Genomic DNA, 26,785 nt, shown 5'->3' with positions numbered 1-26,785 from the left:
CCTAAGAAAACATAGGCTATAAGATTTAGGAATTAATTAATGACTGAGAAAGTGCACATATTTAAGATAAAGCACACTGTCTGGATGTAAGTAGCAAAAGTAAAATGAGTAATGTAAAAGTTATCATGAACACAGATGTGGTTTTTTTCCAATTGTTGGCTGTATAACCCACCTTTTCTGCTACCGTGCAACTGCTAGCAGCAAGTGCCAGGCTGAAATTTGTAGCAATATCCATTTAAGTGTTGGGAAGAAGCAGCAAAGTGGTATCCAGTAAAGATACCTGGTATCCGGTAAAGATACCTTTCAGCTTTTAGGAAGAGCACACAGAGCACTGCCATGCCCCTAGCATATACGGAATACTGTTAATCCATTTCTTCCACTTCATGGCTTCTTAAAATCTCATGCCATTTTTTAAATTGAATTCTGGCCCAGAAGTTACAATCTTAGATTAACATGAAGAGATGACTGAGGTCTAGTCTATGAAAATCTGGAAGTTATGTCCACTGCAGTTAAAAACCTGTATTTTTTTATTTCACTTGTATATGCATTTCTTTTAACAGAAATGCTTCTCAAACATAGTAAGACTGCGTATGTAAAATAAGTTCATTTCAGAGGTTCCCATTCATCCGTCTAATCTCCTCTTCTTTCCAGGAAATGTTCTTATTTTGTCTAGCTCTTACCAAGTATGGAATTTCGTTTTGTTAATGAATGGGGGAATGCATCAGCACCGTAAATATATATCACATTTCTCTGTTAGCAACAGGTTCCCTTCATTGTTACCTCATGCTAGCCATAAACAAACAATACTCTAAAGATCCAACTACGCTACTGTATGAATGTACCTTTCAAAATTTTAGGGAGCATATTCATCTCTCCTCTCTGTGTTTTTGGCTTTATTTTTTTCCCAGTTGTAGGTGTGAGCAGGCAGTCAATATCAAAATTTAAAGCTATATCTTTTTCTTCCAACCTATGCTATTTGTATAGGGACAGTCCTGAAGAGGAGGCAATTTAGTTCTTATTTCTCATGCCAACCATCATGTTACTGTAGCAGCAATTCTGTAACCCCAAGGCCTCATGTTTACTCCCAGTAACATTTCGATACCGCTTACTGAAGACAGTGTGATCCTTGAAAAGAAATCTTGTATATGCTACTGCTACTGGCATCTGAAGGATAATAAAGTAGTAGGAAATTGAATGCTTTCTTCCAGAAAACTGGAGTGAATTTTGGACTGTTTGCTTTCTGTAGTGGTTTGATCTTGAAACAGTAATAAATAAATTTTGTTATATATTTATAAATGAATGATTTATTCTTGCTTAAAAAATGCATTGTTCGGGATTTAGTTGCCAGGGTTTTTATTTTTCCCAATTGCATAAGTAAGATTTGATTACAGCTGTGTCAGTAATACTAAGGAACAGCCTTTTATATTGCTTCAGACTTTGACAGAGTTATATAATAAATTATTTAAAGTATTGTAAATGGTTTTCCATTGGTTTCCAATGGTTTTCCAAGTTGTTACCAGATAGAGTAGCAAAAAAATAAAACAGGCATTTTTGATCACATTTTCATTGATATAGAATCAATTAAATTGCTTTCCTATAAATCAGACTCATAAAGTGATACAACTAGTGGGACACTCTGAGAAGTTTGGGAAAAGTAGAAGATGTGATAAATGTATTTCAGTTTCTACTACAAGTTTTGTTGATTCTGAGGAGAGAAAAAAAAAAAAAAACAGGGGAAAAAAAACACGTAATTCCAGCAACTTATCCCCTTCTTTTACATCTTACAGAGTTCACGGAAATTTAAGATTGGAATCAACCTCACTAGATGGCCAAAGTTGTATTGATCATCTCTCTGAGGCACAGCATCATTCTTTTCTTCACCATTTGTGGCTTCCACTGTTCACGGGCCTGCCTATCCCATTATTTCACTACTTTTATGGTTAGAAAAATTTCCTTATTTTCTATCTGAAAAGCTGTAACGTGTGTGTATATATATATATATTTTTTTTTTTTTTGGTACTTGGATAGTCCCATTTGATGTGCAGGCCTCAGTTTCACATGAGCCAAGTGCAATTTTCATGTTCTTACTCTCTAGTCAGCAAAGAATTTCCTTTGCATTTCTTGACCTAAAATCTCCATGCTTTTTACTGGAAATGAACATTGACATGTAAAACCATAAAAGGCATTTGTTCATAGCAAGCAGAACCTTCCTTAGCATGAAAGATGAAAGTCATTTGACCAAGTAGCTTCCCCCTTTTTTTCCATGAACTAGTATGTACTAGACATGACTCTTGAACCACGTGTGTATAGTTCACCCACATGTCTTTCAAAGGTTTCAAAATGTAAAATTTGCAGATGGGATGAGAATGCCACCAAGTGTAGATATTCTAGGAGAAACCAAGACATTTACTGTCAAAAAAAAAAAAAAAGAAATCCTACTTTGTGCATTTATGAAGTCACCTCTTTGTTCAAGATAATTTAACCATTATTTTAGTAGATGTGCTGTACGTCTTGCCCCTATCTGTGAGGATGAATGATACAGAGAAGCCTTTGAAATAAAGACTATTTCTTAGTCTTCAAATGGGAATTCACTTCCCCCCCCAAAAAAAAAAAACAGAATATGGTGGCAGTCTGAATTCAGAATGGACACTTTGTTATACTTATCAGTTTAAATAGTATGAAATCCATCTCCACAGCAGAAAACAGAAAACTTGAAAAATAGAAAATAGAAAACTTGTATACAGCTGTGCTATTGAAGTGCATACTTAAACAGAATTTTGACTCATTTGTTTTTCTATGCAGAGGCCTTTTCCAAAGTCGAATTAAACAACTACAACAACCACCACAAAAACATTAGGGAAATACAGGGGTGATGTAAAAAATAGTACAAATTACTTTAAACAGTTTTTGCCCTCTGACTTCCATTGGCCACTTACACTGTGACTCCTATATCAGGGAGCATAAAAGGCTGTTGAGGAGAAGTTAACATGGCAGGAAGGTGAAAGATGATGCCTAACTCAATGTAGGTTTTTTTTCACCTAATAGTCTTTATTTCCCCTTTTACTACATCTAATTTTATTTTTTTGAAGCTGCTGTGTAACTGCATTCATTTTGAATGTGTTTTTCTCTCTGCTAAGAAATGTAATCACTAACCTCCCAATCCCCCTGGGACTTCAATTTTGTATTGAAACATTGATTTAGTATAAGATGAGAGCTTTTCTCCCCATGGGAATATTCAGAAGAGAGAATGGGCTCTGAGATTACATGTGAGGTGCACAGACAACATTGTAATAGATTCTGGATGGAATATTTAGGGGTATTAAAATGTGTAATGTATTTTAGAAAATAGCAAATTTATCTGTCATTACAGGATACACTGTAACCAAGCTTACTTATTTTTAAGTTCATTTATTAAAATAAACTTATTTAGTCAAGCATTTAGCACATGGAGAATTCCCATTCCTAATTACAGATGTTATGTTTGGACATGCTTAATGCTTAAATATTTTTGTGAATTATAGCCTTGACTTGGTGTGACTGTGAAGCCTTGCCTGAGTGAACTGCCAGCAGTGGGTATAAACAGTAAAAAATTCAGATTTTTACATAGTTCTTCCCCCAAGAAACTGAGTGGGTTCTGTTCTTTATCCACTTGTTTTCCTGTGTTAAAAAATAAAAATAAAAATAGAAACCAGAACCTATGTTTTGTTGTTGTTTATAATTTTATCAAGCAGCATCCCCTATCCACTACATGTGGAAGCTCTGCAGAACTCTTTTGTTGCGTGCTCAAATTGATTTACAGCTGATATATTTTGCCAACAATACCACTGTTCTGTTTATAATTATCGTGCCTGGCAACTGTACGGATGTGGCTGATCCAGAGACATTATTCTGCTATTATACATTTGTACTGAGTATACAGAATGTTTCTGAGTTTCTTGTCTCACCCTAATCTTCTCTTCATGCCACCTGCTGTTCAAGAAGGGTTGTTCTCCTGCTGCTGCATCTGTATTTAATATAAGTAGAAGATGCCTTAACTGAGGTTTCCCTAAACTCTCAGTTATCGAAAGCTATCAAGCATTAAACTTAAAATTCATTAGGGCTAGGTATAGGGTGTATTATTTTCTTGAGGATATTAACATCCTCGAGTGAAGCTAAAAAAAAACAAAACAAACCAACCAAGCAACCAAACAAAAAACCTCACATGGTGTCTGATATTTGACCGAGTCTATAGTCTTGATGTCTATACTATCTTACTTTAACATTTGTTTCTTTGAATGTTATTGGGTAAGCATTTTCAGGTGGTGTATTAAAACTTTTACAATAACATAATTGATGTAGAAATGTCAACTCCAAAACTAACATGGTATTTTTAAAAAATCTGGCATACTTTCAAAATGTTGCCTACAGGGAATACTGAGCTAAAAGTTAAAATCAAGGTGTAAGAACCCTGTAATCAATAAGATTAGACAGCACTGTATAAATTAAAAAATACTGTTAGGGTTTTTCTTTTGCCCCACAACGGAGCATGCCGGGGGGAGTTTGGGGCCCAGGTTGAGCACACACATCATTCTGGTTCATTGATTCTTCTACTATTTCCCCCACCTTGAAAAATCAAAATCTGAGTAAGTGAACAAAAAGTTCTGTTTGTCCTTTGTTTTTGGGATTATTTACGCTGTAAGTGTAAACCAGCCTCAGACACGGTCAGAGTTGGGTTGCTTTGATCCATCACATCTGGGTCAGCCCCCTTTTAAGCCCACAGAGGCCAAAAATGTCCCTGTTGGGATTCTTGCTCTCGCTATTGCCTACATAGTACATTCTAGTCCTGATATCCTTACAGAATTGCTACTTTGCCCTCAGGCAGAACAAACAGTGTAAGAGGGCTCATCTCTGTCTGTTGAAGGGTTTGAAGTACCCTTCTGTAGCCAGTAACGGGACAGCCTCTCCACACTCTTTTCACCAGAATGCTACTCTTCATGTGTTATGAATTTTCTCTGTTCACTCTGGCATTTTATGTAGACTTTTGGATAGTCCAGCTCCAAACCAGTATGCACTGAACGCAACTGCCTTGAGTAATCTAGGAAGACAAGTTGGTAACAGAAGAAGAGAGTTTTAATATGCTTACCACAATTTTTAATGCTGAGGAGACTCATATGTGGCGATTTACTGTACAAAGGAACCCTTCGGGTCTGTAAAAGTTCTCCAAAAATTGTACTTATTTCTTTTATTATTATTATTCAATTTCTAAGCTAATTCTTTCTCTTCTTCCCAGGCCACTCATAAGAAATGGCCTTTTTTTTTTAACCTGAACTCTTCTAGAGAAATTAATGAACTGCTTTCTAGCTGGAGCTGGTGGGTGTCAGGAGCAGCTACAGGGTGAAAGAGCAAGCAAACAAGAAAGCTTAGAGAAATACCCATTGGTTTCTTAAAAAACCACAAGCTTCTGTTAATGGTCTAGGGTGTGTATTTTAATGTAGTGTTAGGAAATAGTCACACTTCACAACTTCTAATGCATGTTGTGACCCAACTTTTGCACGTGTACCAACTGGTATACGTGCTAAAGCAATCTATATATTGCAGTGGGCCAAACAATTATGCAGCATGGTATGAGAAAACCCCACTTGTTCCTGAGTTGCTCCAGATCAAAAACAATGATATCCTTTTGATTTATGTGATTTTTGTGCACAGTGATAGTACTTCATACTCAGTGAGGAAGACTTCTCTTTAAAATTACTTGTCTTCAGTTTTAGTAGTAGGAGACGATGAAGAAATGGCAGTACTAGGAAAAACACTCCTTTCTTGAACAGTGAAATAGAATCCTTTAAGAAAATCAAAGCAAAGTGAAGAAACCACTTGTCTTGACACAGAGTGAATAGCAAGAATATACAAGGAATTATATCTTTAAAAACATCTGTTGGCAATAGTGTGTCTTATGTAAGTTATTTATTCTAGAATTTCTATTATACTAGTGATTAGATGGATAAATCTTTTATTAAAAGCAAATTCAAATGGTTACCTTTGGTCTACTTAGAATATGTTATTCTAAGCTTATTGTTATTGTATTACAGAGAAGATTTGATATAATTGTACTATGGAATTTTAAGTAGCATTGTGAATCCTCAGCTTGTTTCAATATTGTAGTTGCACACCACATTTAGTATGAAACTGTAAAGATTCACATCTTAGTTTGAGGTTTTGTATTCTGTTAGTTTTAGGGTGTGATAATGTGCATCTCAGGGATGTTTGAAAATAAAAATGACAAAATGAAATTGCATAAGCAAAGAGATTTCAGAATGCAAACTAACTTTTTTTCCTTTGTAAGTAACAGTAATTATTTTCATTAAGAATTAAAGTGGAGTTGTAATTATATGCACAAAATTTGGGATAGAAAGTGAATACTTTATCTGCAAAAATTTTCTGAAATTGTGTGACTACACTATCTTTAATTATACATTCCGTGTTTTAAACTTTTGCATGTGTACAATATGAAATACTTAGACCATTGACAGAGGTTCATAGGCTTTGAGGATACTACTGAATATTTCTCAGCTTTCTGATGCTTTCCTCTTCATCCCCTCCGCAGCTGCTCCTGATTAGCTGAGGATCAGGTGGCTTTGGTCACTAATCAAATCCAGCTGGGAAGTTGATTAATTTCCTTAAAAGAGCTCAGGTGAAAGGAGGTATTTTCTTATGAGTGGGCCTGGTGGGAGAGGAGCAGAGAGGTTATAAGCTGATCAGTTAGACTAGAGGAAAGTGTATCTTCTTGAGAACACGAGTAGGTGTGAGAGACTTAAGAACTTTGAAGGGCTCATCCTCTGTAAGAATGAGGAGGATAAAAATAGTTGCAAAGAAGTGAAGACTTTTGTGTTTTGATTTTTCTTTGAAGTGTTTTTTGTTTGTTCTCTGCTCTGTGACCAGTGGAGGTGTAGTTGTCTGAGGTAGGTACTAAGCAAGCCAAGTGACTGGTGATGAGAACTAACTTGGGAATGAAAAGCTGGAGCAGAAAATCTGTGTTTTGCCAGGGAACAAGCAGTTGATTTCTTTAGGGAACTGAAGGGACCAGTTTCTGAAACCAAATCAGCAATGCTGAGATATTAGAAGCACTGAGTACGTCTGGCTTGTCCCTTAGAGTGCAAGGGTGTTCAAGGAGCCCAGAGCAAAACATTTGGTTTCATTTCCATTTGTTCTGGAAAATTAGATGGCCTAAACTTGAATGCTGAAGTTGTTTTAGGAAATGGTGAGTGTAGGGAAGTGCTCGGCCTGCTAAAATGCTGTATGTATGTGTGTATAGTTATAGATATTAAAAAAAAAAAAAAAATACTCAGTTTACTCCTATCAGTCAAAAGGAGTATTGTGGAAACTCATCCTTTTGTTCATGATTCTGCTATGAAATCTCATTTCTGATTCAAAAAGGTCATATTTAATTTACAAATTGAATTTTTTATGTACAAAATGGCTTTAAGCTGATTGTGGCTATGGAAGGAAAGCAATCTGGGTGAATTGAGAGGGGACTTCCGAGGCTTTTTCTTCTGTCTATTTCGTATGTTTATATCGGAAGTAACTGGAGTATTGCTTTATCGATGAGATGGTTCACTGTGGAATTTTTAACCAGGTAGAATGCAAGGACCAGACATTTTGTTTTCCTCCTTCATGCCTAAATAGATTTAATCTAAAATAACAATATAGTAGCACTGTACTGTTCATAGCAGAAACTACTGATAATTTTAATGGATGAACCTTTCATCCTGCAATCTGAGGTGCTCGTCACAATTGAGATGTGTGTCCAAGTACAAAGGGAGCTAGAGCAAAGAGCTGGTATTCCTTGAAATTGTGTTTGCAGTATTGCTAAAGGTAAATTCAATCTCCTGCTTCTGCCTATGCATGAGAGTCCAACTATGTAACTTCAATATCATTAGTAAACCTTGCTATGTTTTGTGAAAGTTTTTTTTTATTATTATTATAGTTCTATGGTTAAGGAATTTAGAAAATGACAGGTGTTTGAGACCTCTAATGGGAGGTATTATTATTATTATTTTTAGTTTAAATAAATGCTCTATTATATTGGGGGTGGGGGGAAGAAGAAGAAGGAAAGGCAAGGGGAACAGTGAGAAAATGAAGTTGTAATGAAGAATCTGAAATAGATTAAAAGCAATTTTTCCTTTAACTGCAAGATAAAGTTATATTTATGTGCCAAATCCTATCCGAGGAAATAGGACCAAAGAAAATGACTTCCTTCTTCCAAAAGTGAAGATGGCATTAAGTTCTGTTCTGACGTTTGTCTGGGTGTGAGGAGTTTGCCACCCACTATGTGCCAATCCCTCACATTGGAGAAGGAGCAAACCCTGCACTAGAAAACTTTTCAGAGCAGCTTTATGCCCCTTTTGCAGCACCTTTTCTGTAGCCTGTGCTAAGCTATCCTAGAAACACCTCAGCAGAGGGTTATTCTTTCTTTTGTATTCATCAATATAAGGTGTTGCAGGAAGTTAGAGATATTCCACTCAGTATGCTAATTGAAGTTCAGCCCATTATTTTTGTCTTTGTAGTCCATTCTGTGCTATCAGTTTGAGGCAAATAATTGTTTCCTTCCTTTTTAGGGAAAGGTGAACATGGAAAACCGTACCCTCTCACAGAGGAAGACCATGATGATTCTGCTTATAGGGAAAATGGCTTCAACATATTTGTTAGCAACAATATAGCACTGGAGCGCTCCCTGCCAGACATCCGACATCCTAAGTATGTAAATTGTTTCATGGACTATCTGACTTTAAATTTTTTCTTTTTGTATATCTCTAAATAACCCGTTTTTCTGGAAGGTGAAGCATGAATATTCAGCCAATGAAGTGACAGCTTTATTCAATAGGAAACAGCAAGTTTGTTGCTGTTCTTAAATCGTATTTCCTGTCTTTTAAACTGGCCTCTAATCTTATTAATAACATGCTGAGACTGTATAAAGACTCTTTTAGTTGCAAAATGATTTTCATGGCATTTCTGGGTAGGGCGGTTATAAATAACATGAAGTAAACTTTCTCCAGGTTCTTCTTTGTTGAAGACCTTTAGGCTGGTGGCTGACCAACAAGTCATAAGTGCATAAACCTTTATTGGTTAAATTTTTGGACCAGTCTCCAAAATGTTTGCCTTTTTCTGTAACTAAACAAAAAGAATCTAATAGCTACAGCTTATCAGCTGTAATACAGATGATACTAATGCTAGTGTTGAATTATGTAAACAGAATGAGTGATGATGAAAATGCACATGCAGAATTGGGGATAGTTGAATGATAGTGTGAAAATAGTTCCTTAATAGCAGTGATATCCTAGAGAGAAACAGGATAAAGAGTATTCTGTAAATAATCACTGAACTAAGAACGATCATGCAGTTCTCATTAAATGTATGCTTCCTTTCATGTTCTGTAACTTCAGATCTCTTAGGCAGAGAATAAACCTTTCTATATGTAACTGGAAATGGTATGTATGCCTTTCTAAGGCTCCAGGCTCTAGTGCCCTACAATTCTTCTGAGCTCTGAAGTGATGATTTAGCTTCTTTCTGTGTGATGTTCTTCACTCTTTTAATTGAGAGTTGCAAACCCCATTGCTTCATTACACTGTATTTACAGTAAAATTCAAGCCCTACTAGCTGTGTTGAAAGTTCTTTTAAGTTCATTTATTTGCATGTGAACAGTGACATACCTCATGCTAGGAAGATTTTCATTTACATTTGAATCCTTGTTTTCACCACTGCTTTCATGTGATTAGTGTATGGGGGGGAGGGGGGGGGAATCTGTGTGGAGAAAGGTATTAGAGAGGGACAAAATCTTCATGACAATCTTTATATTTTCCATGGGGTACAATTCCCTTTATTATGATTTCTTAGTTTAAAACATCTACTTATTTCTTAATCCATATAAGAGTGCCAGGTGAATTAGTATGAAATTATCTGAGGAATGGAACAGAACTTGAGAGCTTGATGGAGTGGGAGAGGGGGTAGATCACGATATATCATGGCAGCTTCTTGTTTCATCAGATGTGTGTACTATTCATTCTTTGAAAAGGACAGTTCATGTTTGCATAGTAAGATTTTAAAAAATAATTCACAGTGGAGGAATTCTCCCCAAAACTATTAAAAAAAAAAAGTCATTGGAGGTGTCTCCTATTTAATTGCCATGTTGCATTGTTTTGAGAAAACAGTTTATTTTTACATCTTACTATTGTTTTGCATAGAATTAAGTGAAAAGAAATAACATACTTCACTAAGCCATATATTTTTATATGCTTCATTTGCCTTCTAGTTTGCCCAAGTTATATACAATTTCCCTGATGTGATTTGTAAGAATTCTTCCAAGAAGTTGAGTTCTAATGTACAGCTGTAGAGCGTCAGAGTTGTCTTAAATTACATTGTTGGCATAATAAATATGCTCATCAAGCATCCTTCTCTATTAGTAAAACTGCAGAAGGCAATTACTAAATACAAAAGAGAACTGACATGTCTATCCTCCCTTTGTGTTTTTGCAAGTTGCTCTTCTGGCAATTTGTTTCTCACCCAGTACTGTCTGCACAGTCAATGACATTTCCCTGCGTGTCCCCAGAAGCAATGTGTACAGCGTGTTGTCAGAAGTGACATATAAGGAACGAGTCAGTGTTACACCATCCTTTCTGTATGCCTCTCTTCTTCCCTGGCCCAGACCATTAGGGGCTTTCACTTAAGTCTCTCGCTTGAAAAACTCAAACTTTCAAGGTATCCGCATCCATTTTCATGTTCCAATTCAGCTATGATGTTCAATGAAGCCTCGTGTGACTAATGTTATGGTAGTGTCCTGAATGAATTGACTTGTCATGGCCATCTAACCTTCCTTATGTTAAGCACTTGTAACATAATCTGTCCGATAGTTACTGCCTGTATCATGTTGTAAAGGTAAAATGTTTCTGTGCTCAGTTTGCATACTAAGAAGTACACTAAGGTGACAAAACTAGGCTCTATGCCTCTGATAGAAACAAGTCAGGGTTTGGCTTAACCAAGTAAAATGGTTTTCTTGCCATCAGTAGAGAAACTTCACAAAACAAACCTTCAAGCTCATTAAAAGACAGAGTAGTTCATCTTGCAGTTTAGGCCAAAAGATATTTAAGCAGCTGTAGTAGTTCCTACATTTCTGAAATCACGTTAGGAAAGGAAAAACTATTTTATTTCAAAAGCTTGGACCAAATAAATTTCAAGTCCCACCTCTAAGAGACTGGTTTTCTGGAAAGTATGCCAAGACAGCAGATAACCAAAACTTGCTCTTTTTAATCCAAATGAACCTTCTTTTTGTTCTCTTTGGAAATTTGGCTCTAAATTTGCAAAATACTATTTCTGGTAAGGGGATGAGGGGAACCAAGCAAATGCTTAGATGTCTAAGCTCTGAGAAACTCAAGTTCTCAGGTTTTTATAGTATTCTTTCCTTTTTTCCTTCAAGTATGACATAGTTAAAGCATTTCAGAATGATGTATTCAGATTAGCATCTTAAAAAAGAAAGAAGCAAAATGTGTGTGCTGTAAAAATCCCTGGAGGAATGAAACCGTTAACTTCCATTTTAAGGCTACCTTAACAGCTTTCCTGTTTCCTTTATATTTTTCTGTTGCAAGCTCCTAGTATCTCCCATATATTTTTTTTTCTCTCATAGCTGCACTCGTATGATATTTTGTTCTGTTTCTATGGGCAATTTGGTATCTTGTATCTGTACCACTCTTATGGGGAAGTCTTCTAACAGTGGATGCTCACAGTGTTACATTAGCTAATTCTCTATTCATTGCTCACCATCACCTCTGGCCTTAAGTAAAAGCAAACAAAAATACACTTGCTGAACTGTTTTTGTTTATCTGTAGAAACAGGGCTTGCAAGACAGGTCAGTGCAAAATGTATCTGGGTAAGGACCCATTTAATTTGCTGCTTGTATATGGTGTTTGGTTTTGTATTATAACTTCTGCACAGGAAGTGTGGTAACATGGGCCAATTATGTTCTCTAGTTTACAGCAGTAATTAGGGAAATTATAGACATTTATATTGAAGAAACAAGTTGGCAAAGGCATCTCTGGTAAGAAATATTCCTTTTGCCTTGGAATGCCTGAGTTGTTGCAGAAGATGGTAAATGGATAGAACAGGTTTGTCATCCTGCCACAGAATCTGAAAAAAATATATATATAGCTTTAAAGCTGTTGTTCAGATTGTAGGAAGATGGGATTTTTTTTATTTTTATTTATCCCAAATAAAAATCTGAAACAGAAATACCACCTCAATTCATTAGGATTTCAGGACTGATTTAATCAAAGTAAGACTTCTGGTGACCTAAATTTGAAGGCAACATTAGAGTTTTGGGTAATACTTAGTGCTGGCAATGGAATTATTATTTGAAGTTCTTTACTAACAGAAAAATTATTTCAAAATACCAGAGAATAGTTTTAGCTTTTTTTTTTTTTTGCTGGCTCATGCCACTTTCTCTAGTTTGGAATACAACAAACTTCCTAAAGCTAGGAGAAAAAGCAGTAGTATCCTGTTCTGTTAGAAAGGGGGTTGGGGGGAAATGCTACTCAAGTGTTTACAGTAACAGTTAATTCTTATCTTCTTAACATTCTTAAATATTCTGTGTTTATCAGTTTTGTTCAAACAAATGAAATCAAATCCGATCCATGTTTTGAATAGCTTTCAAAATACAATTCTGATGAGGCTGCAGGGAATGATTGCAATCATCTAGACTGAACAGAGAATATAAGTTTTGTGGTGTATCTTGTTTCAAACCCCTAAGTCCTCATAAAAAATTGTATACCCTTGTTTACGTATTCATTCTTGAATCAAAGGAATTCAAGTTAACTCCAGTTACTAATAGAGTGCAATGCAAGCATCATCACTCGAAATATTTCATGGTTTGTGTGTTTGTATAGGTTGATTTCAACAGGGCTACTCATCTCTGTTGTTTGTAGAATGTTTGTTTATAATTTGGATTTGTGCATCTGTGCATATGCTTGTTGGTTTACCTGAATAATCTATTACCAGAAATCCCATCCTTTTTAGGTTTCAGTAGGTATAGATAAAAATTTCAGTACAAAGTGAATTTGATGTTCATATTGTACATTAAGGATGTCCAACTTGATTTCTGTGACATCTGTTTTTAGTGTGTATGGTGTGGAGTTGCTGTTTCCAAGTATTGGCTGACTATTGCTATATGAAGTGGTCGGACTTCACTGCAATTCCCAGCAGTGCTCTTTTCAGAAGTCTGAGCTATGCTTGTTGATCTTAGACATTACATTTCTCACAGACCTCTGAAGAAATGCATTTTCATATTCAAATAAATAAAGGTTTGTTAAGGCTGCAAATTGTTCTGTGTCCTAAACAATAACTAATAAGGCTTTTATTTTTTAATAATGAAACCCCCACATTTCACTGTACCTGTTCTGCATAACTGAAACTCACCAACTCTCCCTCCTTATCAGCAGTAGAAGCTGACAGAATGCCTGAATGGTTCACTTTCAAAATATTTGAATGCAGTGAGGTTGCTGTCCCTTGTATTTCTCTTTAAAAGAGACTAAAATGAAAGTGTTGTGGGGTGTGTGTGTGTGTCTTTGGAATAGTTGCAGAGTTAATGTTATCCCTGATGGTGTTTTAGTAAATTTTGCAGAAAACTAGAGTTACTAGAGCCGTATGGGAGAGGGATGTATTTTAAAAATCCAAGATAAATGTTGCAGTCGTACAATCATACAGTAGTTCATATCTGAATCCTCTAAAATTTTCAGTTATTGTATTGAATATATTGAGTTACTTTCTATAAATACAGTGCTCTTGTCTGAATGCTTTTAGCATACGTTTAAGTTATATATATTTTACCTGAAATTGAAATTAAAAAAAAAAAAAGCTTTAATCCAGCTCTCCAAGATAGTTTCCAATGAATTCCCTCAGCATTCTGTTATCTTAATGGCTGTCCTAGGTTATCCTAGCTCAAGACACTAAAAAAAAATGAATTAATTGAAATTAAGTATGCTTAACTTTGCAATATTTAATATGGCGTATGGAAGTAATTAGTTATTAGGATTGATCTTCTATTGACTTTTGATTAGGTACTAAATGAAACTAAAAAAGTACAAGGTTTTTCTAGTTGTTTCACTCTTGTGAATCAGACAAGTCTTTATACACTGTGTGTGTAAATATAGACATATATATGTTCAGATTTATATATAAAATATTTTAATATATAATGTTTTATATATGTTGTTTATATATAATATTTAAGTATATAATGTTCAGATCTGTCAGTGGGTAAGAATATTGTCTCCCTGTTCTTCCTCCCCCAGAAGAAAGGGGGGGGAGCGGATATGCTATTGACACAGACCTGTGCGTATATTAATGGTTCAGTGTTGTTATTTGTTGAGAACCCTAAGTCAAAATCGGAAAAAAGAAAAAATGATTAAAAGCTTCTTCATCAACCCAAAATATAAAGGTAATGGCATCTCAAGATGTGGTTAGATGTCCCTAAACTTAGAAAATAGTTGTTTTGGTTTTGCTTCTGTGGAATTCTTTCTAGCTACCACCAGGGAAGGATGCTGGCTCCTTGTGGTTTTCTCTGTAACTGTTCTCCCAGCAGTCAGACTTCCAGCATGATTTTCAAAACAGCTGAGTTGCTGAGAGTGAAGGAGGACAGATCTTTTAGTTCTGACATCTTGCAGTGCGCTTCATGCTACAGAAGGGGATTTATGGGAGAGCTGAAGCATTATGCGGTGTGGGATGCTAGAGAACAAATATCACCTGCCTGTGTGTTGCATGGCAGAAGCACAAATTTGCTCAAGTGAATGCTGTAGTCACTTGATCATTATTTGGTGAACAGAAGAGTAATGTGGCTAAAAAAGCAAGAAAGATGTAAGTAAGAAACTGATTAAATTGCAAAAATAAGGCAGTTAAGTGCGGGAGTTGCTGCCCCAAAGCTTACGTTCTCAGATGTCTTTTGAAGCACGTAGTAGGAAGAGTGGGATTGTGGTTCATGAAGTAAGCTTTAATGGTTAACTTCTTATTAACCAAAAGGATGATTTTTATTTCATCTCCTCAAATAGAATAGTCTGACAGGATAAAAAGGGAAATAATACATTTTAGGTATTTTTCATGGGTATTTGTTAGACAAATTAGAGCTGGCTGAGTGACTTCAGCTTTTTCCTTAAGTATTTAACTGCAAGTATGCTGTGCATTTCCTCCAGACAAAACAATCTGAATACTCGGTAGCTGATTTTGCTGTTAAATATTTGTTGTTCCTGATTTCTTTAGTTTATGTACGCTGTGCATAGGAAAGTCATTGAAGTGTATAGCATTCAATCAGAGTACTAGTTTACTACATTAGTGAAATGCTAATCTCTCAGAACTATCAATTAATTTAAAAAAGAAAGTTTGAAAAATGGTCACCCGGCAAATCTAGGTAAGTATTTAGCTCTACTGGCATTTGAAGCATTGCTTTCTCTGTTTTTCCTTACTTTTGTATTTGTGTTTTGTTTTTTTTTAAAGGCAATAAATATCCTATAGCAGTTTCAGTGTTTGCAAAATAAAAATGGACTCACTTTTATTGCGAAAATATTAGTAAACACCTTGGCTGTGTATTCACCTGCTGTACATGCAATTAAAGCTGTGGCACAAGTTTAATCTCAGTGCCTGCCATAATGATCTGATGACTAAAAGTCATCTGAGTCTCATCTCTGGCAAACAGGGTCAGCTTTTGGTGGTGCTTGCGTGAGTGAGACTGGTTGGTGCAGCCAGGCCGTTAGCTGGCTGCTGTGCCCCAGCCTCAGGTACCTCCTGCAGCTTCCTTCCCTCCAGAAGAGGAGATGGCTCCTCTGCTTTTCTTTCCCTCTCTGCCTAATGATGAAAAGCTCCTGGAGAAGCTGTAAAAGTTAGCTCAGAGGCATCTGAATCATCTCTGCCTGCTCAGTAGGGAAATAATTTGGGTACAACCTAATTGTTCAGAGGGCAGATGTCACTGGTACCGAGGGATGCTGAAGAGGCACTCTGTGTGTGCTAAACTTGGCATGGCTACTAGCTAGCTGATTCAACTTCCATCTAACTTGCTTGCTCTTATGCTTAATTTGACTGGAATCCGCAAACCACAAAACAAGCTAGCCTTTTCCCAGTGCTTCAAGAAAATGTTGGTTCAGGTTTCTCTACAAAGGGCTGCATTACTTTGTACGGATGTTTGCTAGCACTGTTTAACCTTACCTGGCCACAGACCAACTGGTTAAGCACACATTGCTTTTAGTGGGGTGATGAGAAAGCTGTACACTATTACTTGAGCTGCTTTTTCAGGTGTTCTGTGCAGTTACTGCATAATGTGGTGAAGGTGGAAAGTCATGCATGCCAAAACACGATGGGCCATGTCCCCATTTCCAAGCCTCACCAGATTGTGCCTTGCAGTTGCTTCAGGGCATCTCATTCAAAGTGCAGCTCCTTGAGAACAGGGTCAGAAATGTTTTATGCTGGAGAAAACTTGTGGCCTTCTGTCTCTGTCATGCCTGCTGTCAGTTCCTCTGCAATATATGTATTGATAGTAACAAATTATGTGGAATAATTCCTAGGCTCTTTCTGGGTGCTTTGTGTGCTTTTTTATGGTAGCAACAGCTAAAATGGGGTTGAAGATTGATGATTCCCCCTCCACCGCTTTGGTGAGGAGCAGGCTGCAGCGTTTAGTAGGTCAATGAGGAGAGTCCGAGACTGATGGCTCTGTTTCTGTTTACTGAAAAGAATTTGATGAAAGAAGTAAGCTGTTTATACAAGCAGAGGAAAGTAGATCTTGTGGGTTTGAATGCCTTGCATATCTCCTACATTGCAGTGAAGCCTCCCACACTGCTGAGAAAATAGCAAGCTGCAATAAACATACTGTGAAATCTAAATACAATAGGGAAAGGAATACTGCAGGGTATTTACCCTTCAGTCACTTCTGGGCATCTGGGATAGCCAAGTCTATTGGCACTTGGCAGTGGTTAAAACAAGAACTTTTAGGTCTCAAACACAATACAGCAATTGGAAAGCACATGCAGCTTCCTTAAGATCAATGAGAAATATTGAATGTTCTGGGGATCCAGACCTTTGCAGTTCACAGATGACTGTGATGATGATGTATGCTGCCAATTTAATAGTTTCAGGAAAACCTTCTGTATGCCTTACTTGTTATTACGTATTAATTCTTGCTTCCTTTCTGAACATTTTTTCGTACAATTAGGCATTTATGTAATGTGAACCAGCATAGGATTACATACTTCTAAGCAAGTGAAATTTCAGCTCTAATGCTAACAAAACCCAGCAAGTGCCAGTATGTTCTTACAGGCAACAGAATTAGCTGCTCTGTGTCATGCAATAAGGACAACAAATACGCAGCAAAACTAGAGTGAAAAAGCAGCTTTTGTTTTGCCTGGCTGGATTATGGACGACCTTATTGAGCTGTAATTTTCCAAAGGCTGCGCTGGCCACAAGATGTGGTAACAGGCATGTGAACTTACTGATCATGCTGGTGCTTGTGGTCTGTGATGCCTGACAGCGACATTTTCACAGCGTTTGTTCCCATGCCTGCTAGCTGTGACACCAATGCTGTGACGTGGGTCAGACCTAATAATATTTTGCCCGTTGTTTTATCTTGTGTATCGTATATGGGAGGTGATACTGAAAGGGATGTGTGAGTCTGGCTTCTTCCTCCGGTTTATTTCCCGTAGATTCTTTCAGCATCCTCAGTAACTGGATTTTTGGGTGATACGTAAAGCTGCTTAGTGGTTTTGTACAGGTATGCAGTGCATGTTCTTGTTTAGTTTATTACTGAACTTCCTAATACTGTTGGTCCTTGCAACCCTCTGCACAGAAAGATAACTGACCGTTGCGTGATGCAGGAACATTTTATAACATGGTTTAGATCAATCTGATGTTAATTGCATCAAATACCCCCAAATTAATGAGTTTGGTGAACAATGCTTTCTCATTTGGCCTATCCACCAAGCTTTGGAAGCTTTTTTTGTAAACCTCATTCATGTATCCCTTGTATTATTGAAGCCTTTTGAAACTAGGAAGGTTTGCATTAATTTAAATGTGTGTAATGGAGCAACCACTATATTCTTTCTTTAGTTAGGGACAAAGAACTTTCAATTAATATTGTGTCAGAGTACCTGAATTCAGTGGTGTGAGAAAACTGACCTGAAAGTGCTGAGTCCTGAACTTCTTGCTTCCAGAGAGTGAAGACCTCACTGTACTGTTGTTGCATTTCCTTCGATGTTCTAGAATATCTTGCACTAACGCTCAGCATCTCACAGTATAACGCACAGTTCTGTGCTTTCTGGCTAATCAGATACTGTTCCTGTATTTCTCTGCTCTAATGTCACTGCAGGTAAAGAGGGAGTTTTGGATAAAAGGGATTCCAGACTTTACTTTGTATTCTGAGTTCTATATGCACTAAATAAGTTTGATTCTATCCCATCACTTTGTTTTAAGGTAATTTTTAGATGATTTTCAGTATCTTATTGTATTCGTAGTCAAGCTGAGCTTGGTTGTAATCTATTTTTAGCTGCAGAATGCTTGGTATGGAAAAGGAGATGTGGCTGACCTTTGGCAGGGAAGGTGTTTGTGGAAGCCTGAAGGATAGCTCTGGAGCACAAGGGCAAATGGTAAAGGAATAATTAGGATTTCTAAAACAAATTCAATGGTAGCTGAATGTCATGGGTTGGTTTGTTCCTAAGTAGCATGATTAGAATTCACTTTGAAACAACAAAAACGTTCTGATCCTTTTCATTCTCTCTCAGTCAGGAAATCAAACAGACTTGAATTAGAGGCTGCGTGTTGATCATTTTAAGCTCTGCATGACTTTTGAGAGACAATCACAAGTTTGAATGAATTTTGAGTACATTGATATTTCAGTAATTTTCACTCAAAAAAAAAGTGTAGATCTGTGTACACGTGTGCATACATATTATATAAACTGGGTTGCTTGCTAGAATTTGGGAATTTATAGGTAATGAAGAGCATGGTTTAAGCTGAATTATAATTGTAGTACTAAGATGCCTCTCGATGTAACTTTCCTTTTAAGTGAGGGATTTTGAGATGATATAAAATTACTTTGTGTTCACTTTTCAAAACCTAGACTTAATATATATGGATAAATATGTAAGTTTCTTAAAGTTATATATATAATAAATAGTTTAAGATCTAGCAATGAGTGATGGAGGTTTTATACTGTGCTTTCTTATAAAACAAAGCTTTGCAAGCATAGGTTTGCTTTGAGTTGTATGGCTCATCTGTCTCTTATGTTTTTCCTTTGTTTAAAGAAACCTTACTGTTTGAATTACGAAGTGAGGCAAACTTTACTGTCTGATTTCTTTGAAGACATGCAGAGTTTCTGGAGTGATTGTCCATGACAGTCCGAAGTGATGCAGCTTGATGTGAAGTAACAAGCATCTCGCTCAACTTTGTGGGGATTTTTGTGTGAAGTCACTGCTGAGAGAAAACCTACTTAACACAGTAGGCTTTTCCTATTTAGTTTCCAAGACATGTTAATTTTTGTATTGCATTTAATAGCAATAATGCAAACTACTTTCTACCATACAATTTCATCTATCTGAAAATAGTAATAAATTTTTAGAGAAGGTTTATTTGCTGCAGTAGGGAGGAGGAAGTGTTGTGACATTTATTGAGGTCCATACCCAGTAATGTATGCTTACTTCCTAGCTGTAAGCCACAGTGGAAATAAAAATTACTTTCCCCTCCATCAGCTCACACCCAAGTTAATTTTACAGCCTTGTCATAAAGCAGTAGAAATTACTAGTTATCACTACTTTATCAGGCTCACTTGACAAGGCTAGGTTGCAACAGAAACACTGTGTGACTGAAGCTTGTTGCTGTAAATTGAATTCTTTGATGTGCTAAGACAATTACTATGTAAATCTTCACTGGAAAAATGTTTTGTCCTGGTAACTTTGTCGTGGGTTTGTCAGCAGTTGGGTACCCACTGGGTGCTGTAGTTCCTTTAATAAAGGGGAAAGAAAAGGTCAGATCTGCTAAGTGTGTGTGCTGACAAAGCCAGTGGAAGGAAGCTTTCAGACCTGATTCTGTTTTGCTCTAACTTACTCTGGTGTTTCATGTAAAAGGAGAAAATTGGAGGTGGTCTATTTTATGATCCAGTAACTGCTGTAGAAGGCTGCTACCTTGCTTCTGAAATACAGCAATGGGATGTCTGCAAGACGTTTAAGTTCTCCTACGCTATTATCTGTCAGAAAGGGCAGTTTACAAGGTTGTTGATGTGTCTAGAAAGCACAGAACCTAGTAACTGGCCAAGGCATTGCTATTGGCGTCCCTTAATGTGCATAAAATGTTGTTATATCCACAGGGTCAAACAAATTGCTGCTTTTATGAATTGGCTTTTGCTGTGAAGTGGCTGAAATGGTGCCAGCACTCTCTACTTTTTCATCACTTTAGATGTCCATTTTTTTCATTTGCTGTCCTACAGAGCTGGTAGATCTGTTTCTGTTAGAAAAGCTGTAAAAATGCAGAAACTTTCAGTTCTGCATGTTTTCTTAAGCTATTTGATATTATATTACTTTTTTTTCTCCTTAAACTTATCGGGGATTTAAACAGAACTATCACTGTATCTTGAACTAAAAGGATGCTATTTATTTCTGCACAGCAGAGTATGCTAACCCTTCTTTTGAGCCAAAAAAAAAGTTCTTAATATTCTTAAGACTCTTAGTAGTCTGTAAGAGGCAATTTTATCTTTTTTTTTTCACAGCTTTTCTTTTTATAGAGCGGTCCTCTTTCATGTTGTATTTTTAGTGTCGGCTGTAAATAGATTCCAGATGTTTGTGGCAATTTTCTTTTTCTTCCTCAGGCAGGTTAGCATTTCAGGAATAGAGCAACCTCTACTATTCTTTTAATCTTCTAGAAGTCTCCCTGCAACTTCAAAACTTACTTGTGATAGTGATTCATTCAGGAACTCAGTTTTGATTATTGTTTCAGCCTAGTAGAATTCTATATCCCAAAGCAATACTTAAAATTAGAGTTAAGTGTTTTTAGAGCGAGTTCATGTGTGACGGTGTATCCTGTTTTTCAATAAGCCTTAAACTACTGGATCCAAATACCCACCTACGATAACAAAATACAGGAACAACGTTCAAGGTAAATAGCTGCTAGTGGGTTCCACTTTGTCAGTTCTGCATGCCTAAATTTTCACTATACAAGTTATTTACAAATAAATTCTACCTTAACCTTTTGTAAAGAATTTTGATTTCATAGTTACCATGACTTCTGTGGTATGTGTGTATAATAAACAATATTGTACAGCTCTCAAAATTCAGTTTCTCACAACAGTGATAAACTACAGGACTTCTGGGGTTACTGAAATGCAGCTGTACTTGAAATGACATACGATTAGTGCACAGTGATGTGTCTAATAAGGAAAAAAGAGAGGAAGAAGATACTTTGGCTAGAGAGAGGAATGAGGCTTTGGAAATTAATTTGGAAACAACTCATGCCCAGGTAGAAAACCTCAGTTCTTCCCAGTAAAATCCCCCCCAAAAGTTCCTAGAGCATAAAGAATATAGTACCATATCATTCAGTTTGCTAAGAAATAACAGATTTCAGATTCTCAAATACCATGCAAGGAAAGCTTATGAAAAGACAAGATTAATCAAGAACAGCAATATTTGAAAATGTAATTCATGGTTCATAACTTTTGATTCATGTTGGTAATCTCAAAACTGTCATTGCACCCAGTTTGTCCACAAATTCATCATTTAGTGCAAATGGAGCTTTATGCCATATTTTCTTATGTGCATGCGTGCTGGTGCAAATGGAGCTTTATGCCATATTTTCTTATGTGCATGCATACATGTTTGTGTATGTTATTTTTGGGGAAAGCCCAAATTGTTAATTCTGAGAATTTCAGCAAGGGAAATACATAATGCCACTAGCACCGGCCTCTACCAAGCTCTGTTTATTCTGAACATTAATGTAATAACTTCAGTAAGAAAATACAGATGTGAACTACTTAACTAGCAAGATACCAGTTGCTCTTCATGGTTTTCTTTCTACGTATTTCTAGCAAGACCTTTATAAATCACTTTCAGACTTAACATAGAAATTACTCTGAGATTTAAGATTTCATTAAATTTGCAGAAATCTATTGTTTATTCTAAGAAATTGTCATTCTTGTAGTAATAGGTTCAGTAGCTAAGATTTAATGTTGTTCCACGAATAAGTGATGATGTGCTGCACTTCTGTGCAATTTTTAACCACAAGAAAAAGCATCCAGAGCATTTTATTAAGGTTAATCTGTAGCATTCTATTAAGATTGAGCAGAAGATGCACGTGCTGAGTTAGGAACACTTTTCTAGGTTCAAACAGCTGGTTCTTCTCACCCTCAAATTGTTTTTCTGCTAAGAGTGGTAGATGCGTGCAGTTGTTTCTCCACCCCCATGCTCCCCAGCTTCTTGTTTCAGGTATTCAAATTCTATGCTTGTGAAATAAAAGGCCTAGTTTTCCAGCAGTCTCTTTTGGTGGCAACTACCTCTTCATTTTTTGAAGAGTACAACCAAAACATTAGTTATTTTTTGACTGAACTCCATCAGAAAAGTTCTGCAATTCTAAATGTCTAGGGTAGGTGTGTGATTTTAAAGTACAAAAACTTGAATTTTAAATAATAAAAACACATAAAGAACATAACAGACTTTTGTTTCTCAGTTTGCCTTTATAGTGGTACCAGAATGAAGTAGTATTATACTGCAAGCAAATGACTTTGCGCTAATTTCTAGTTTACCAAATTAATATTCTTCCTTTATTCAGTGTGAACTCTTCTGACCACTCTAATCTTGCAGTCTGTAAAACCAGGAATAATCCTACACCTGTCCCCTGGAGAGAACTAGATATCTGGGTCTGTTTAGTTGGGATGGTTCCATAGGATGTGCAGGTGCCTACTGTTCCACTGTGCTGGCAATATGGCATGGCATATACCTACAGATACGAGCACGTATATGAGTTAAGACTGATTGGGATCTTTTGGATTACTTTAGGGAAGATAGAATCAAACACTGAAAAACAAAGCTTCTAGTTCTGTAAGTAGTCTCTTATAAACCATTGAGTAGGCTGTATTAGTTGTGTAAGCAATTTAACTTACAGGTAGCTATAACTTAAGTACATCTTAATGTGTTTCTGAGCAAAGTGAATAGATGCTACTCAAATGTTAAACAATAAAAATTCTACTGAGCAGTTTGAACTTTATCTAGGTAAACAAAAGTGTGGAGGTAGGGATGAAAGTGAGGAAAAACATAATGAAAATGGTGGAAAAATAGTTGAATAATGTACTCTTACCATCCTTGAATATTTATGCTCTTATCAGTATGGGCAGTGATGTTGAGTAAACATCCTTAGCCAATACTGATTAATGAGAACACTTTCATAATTTTTTTTTTTTTACAATCAAAGCTGAAGCGAAAAATCAGTTTAGTGCAGTGATTTCAGGTAGTTTTCTGCCCTCAGTCCCATAGGCAAAATTATTTAATTTCATGGGTGGGTTTTCTTCTGAGACTGTGTATGTTTATACTAACATACATTTCATTCAAATTAGTTGGTTTACAACATATCTAGAACTGAGGTATAGAAGTAAAATGACCTGTCTTCATCTTCATTCACCATGCAAATCAATTTTGTTACTATAAACTTCTCATAAGTTATTTTAAATGTTACTCTAGAAGAAAATACTACCAGGACAAAAACTGCTTTTGATGGAAATGAGCTTAAAAATAGAAAATACCTTCCTGGTTTAAAAAAAGAAAGACATAGCAGTTGTTTCTCTTTTTCAGATCCCCATTTGTTTTTCTCTATGTTCTTAATTCATTAAGCAGAACATCATGTGATAATAAGCTCTACAGCGGTATGTTTGCATTTATCTGTTGCATCGTGATTTGATCATGAAAGAGAGCGCATAAAGTAATGTTTATTGACATCAACTCTGTACTCTTTCCTTTCTACATTCTTTTTTGTATTGAAGTAGATCCTGGAGCAAACCTTCAACACTGTCAGAACTGCATATTTTGCTTAAATCTACTATCCTTTTTTGAATATTAATCTTACGATTTATTTCCAGGCTTTTGTGGTTTTCCCAGTACCCCAAGCCTCAAAGTCAATGTGTTTGGAAATGCTGTTCTGTCATTTGTTCTGAATTACACTTACGGTCTACATAGAGCCTACACTCATTGAAAATACGCAAATAAGTTGTGATATGTTCAGGCTGAGGCTGGTGATCATAGCATATGTATGCAAGTACTAAGATTTTTTTCAAGGTGGATAAGAATTTGACAAAACTTTGTACTTAAATTTTGCACTGCAATTTCAGTACAATTCATTTTCATTTAACACATGTACCATAATTTGACAACTTTTAAGGATGAATTAATGCTCATTTAAACATTTTTAAAATAGGATATTAATGGTAATCTTTGACACGTTTTTTTCCTTTCTGAAATAAAATTTGATTTTGTTATTTTTTTATAAATTTTGCTAAGGTTGAAATCTTAAGGGAATATAAAGGGCTCTTGAATTACATTTTCTCATTTCTGTGGAGAATCAAAATCTCCCTTTTGAAACATTCATTCTACAGGGTATGTAAGCAATTAAATTAATTTTAGAAAGTAAACATGTTGAAATAGTGGTCTGTTACTTGGTAAATGCTCAAAACATTTATGATGGCATTATTTTGGTGAGAGCAAAAAGCATGTACTGAAAATATGATTTGATGTTGGCAGAAAATAAGTTAGTTATTGAGGTATCTTAGAACTTTGGAACAGTAAATAATAAAGCAAGGGGAGTTTGAAGTTACAATCAGACTTTGTGTCAGGACCTCTCTAAATGGACTCTGCTGAATTTTTGATAATGAATTTGTGTTGAAAGAATGCCTCTAAAAATCTTTATTGATGCAAAAGTGGTACAGTTAAAGATGAAGGTGTTTTTGTAGTACCTTATCTGTTAATTTTGCTAATGCTTCTTGGTTTTAAACATCATTCTCATCAGTAAAACATGGAAGAGTTGAGTTCTTCTGTTACAGTTAGTTTAATGTTGGAGAGCAAGAGGCTAAAAATGAACAGAATTTAACTTGCTGAAAAAGGCAAGTAGGCCACCACTATGAAATCTAACAGGCTGTCTTAACAATAGAAAAAGATGGAATTTAAGGTGTCATCTCTATGAATATGACAATTTGACCAGCTTGTTGAGGGGGGAAAAGTAGGAAAAGTGCATTTCAGTGGTTTGTGGCTTGTAACAGAAATCAGTTCACATATAGCAGGTACCTTTGGAAAACTTGTCAAAGGAAAAGTAAATATAAATGAAGAAGAATGGTCAAAGATAGTGGAAAGATGGAGACATGTTAAGAAAGTTTAAGGTGTCTTTTGCTTTTATATTCTAAGCATGGCTCTCTTTTAGTCCTAGTAAGGCAATTCATTCTGTAGGAAGAATGAAAATAGTTTTAAACTAGGTCCTTCAATGTTCTTTCTCCTTTTTATCAATTAGAATATGCAATTACACTGAAAGCACAGATGAGAATATCCACATCCGGTGACCTTCCCATCTGTGTAGACTTCAGTTTACGACAGTCAACTGTGAAAACACACAAACCTCACTACAACCAGGCTAAAAAGGCATACTGTTACTCAGGAAGGTAATTGAGTTCCCTTGTGGAAGGACATCACTTTTTAAAAAGAAACAGCATTCTGACATTGTGTGTGTATTTCTTTTGTGTGGTGTTTTTTGTTTTTCTCCTTCAAAAAAAAAAAAAGATTAAAAACCCAGTTTTAAAAACCTACTTAGTGGGAGTTAAAAATGCTAAAGGAAAAATCTTGGTTTCAGGAAAAGCATAAAAATAACATGCATTTGTTCTACTCCAAGCATCACTGTCAGCAAACAATTGACAACAGTAGGTGGTAGTTTTGATAGGTGGTTTTCTTAATTTGCCACCTGAAACAGCTCTGTATGAGTAATGAGCTTCCTTTGTTGTACTCCTTCCTACAGATAAGTAGAAGAATTCTTACTTTGTCATATTTGTGCAGAGTAGCTGTCCTTTTTTCAGTGTGCATATGCATTCTACCAGTAAATTACTTAATAAAAGGTTTCAAAAATGTTATTTATGGAAATGGCTTGTCAATAAATTCATTGCTGCTATGTTTTTGGAAGAAATGGCTGACAAATATAAATTTATTTTTAGGAAAACTTTCAAATACAGCAAATGCTGATTTCTAAATGGCATTTGAAAAGTAGAAAGCAAAATAAGCTGCAAATATATGTAAAACAGCATTAAAACCTACAGCAGTGTTTGATATGCATTGCAATTCTTTCTGAATAGCAGCAAAGGTATCTGTACATTTTTGGACCTAGAAGTTGGAAGTCAAAAGGTTTATCTGTCTCTTTGTGTTGATTTATCATGAAGCAGTTAATTTATATTTGTACGGGTACCTTGATCAGAGCATGACTTTCTCTCATGGAAGCAGTAATAATTCAATGTCTTTGTCCCCAGTGGACGTGGCTGAAAATGCAATGTCGTGTTGCTAGCAGAGGAACGTATCCCATTTACGGCGTTTTGGGGGAGGGGGCGGGGGGGAATGATAGCCTATCAGTTTCAGTAACCTAAATATTACTTATGTTATCTGATTTTAGAAGCTAATGAACTGTAAGACCATTATTTTTAAAGAATACGGATTTTGGTCAAATGTGTGAACACTTCAATATTAAAAATGTTTAAGTTTAAGCACTGTTGTTAGCTGCTATTTAATTAAGATGCTGA

General features: G+C 36.0%; 1 protein-coding gene across 23 annotated transcripts in view; it reads left to right on the top strand.

Moving 5' to 3' along the window:
- The window catches only part of GALNTL6 (polypeptide N-acetylgalactosaminyltransferase like 6), a 554,330-nt gene that overhangs the window by 259,228 nt on the left and 268,317 nt on the right, over positions 1 to 26,785 (top strand). For 21 of the 23 annotated variants that reach the window (XR_013950458.1, XR_013950459.1, XR_013950460.1 and 18 more), the window contains one exon: positions 8,592 to 8,730. Coding sequence is in view for 17 of the 23 variants with exons in the window: in XM_080590199.1 (XP_080446325.1) it covers positions 8,592 to 8,730 (139 nt within the window). In the remaining 6 variants the exon portion in view is untranslated. Of the gene's footprint in view, positions 1 to 1,787; positions 1,922 to 8,591; positions 8,731 to 26,785 lie in introns of those variants that run through there. The other 2 variants (XR_013950462.1, XR_013950463.1) reach the window with 2 other exon arrangements.

This window comes from Anser brachyrhynchus (assembly GCF_964034855.1).
Source record: "Anser brachyrhynchus genome assembly, chromosome: 4".
Lineage (NCBI taxonomy): Eukaryota > Metazoa > Chordata > Aves > Anseriformes > Anatidae > Anser > Anser brachyrhynchus.
The sequence above is the reverse complement of the archived record's forward strand: the minus strand, read 5'-3'. Positions and strand labels throughout refer to the sequence as shown.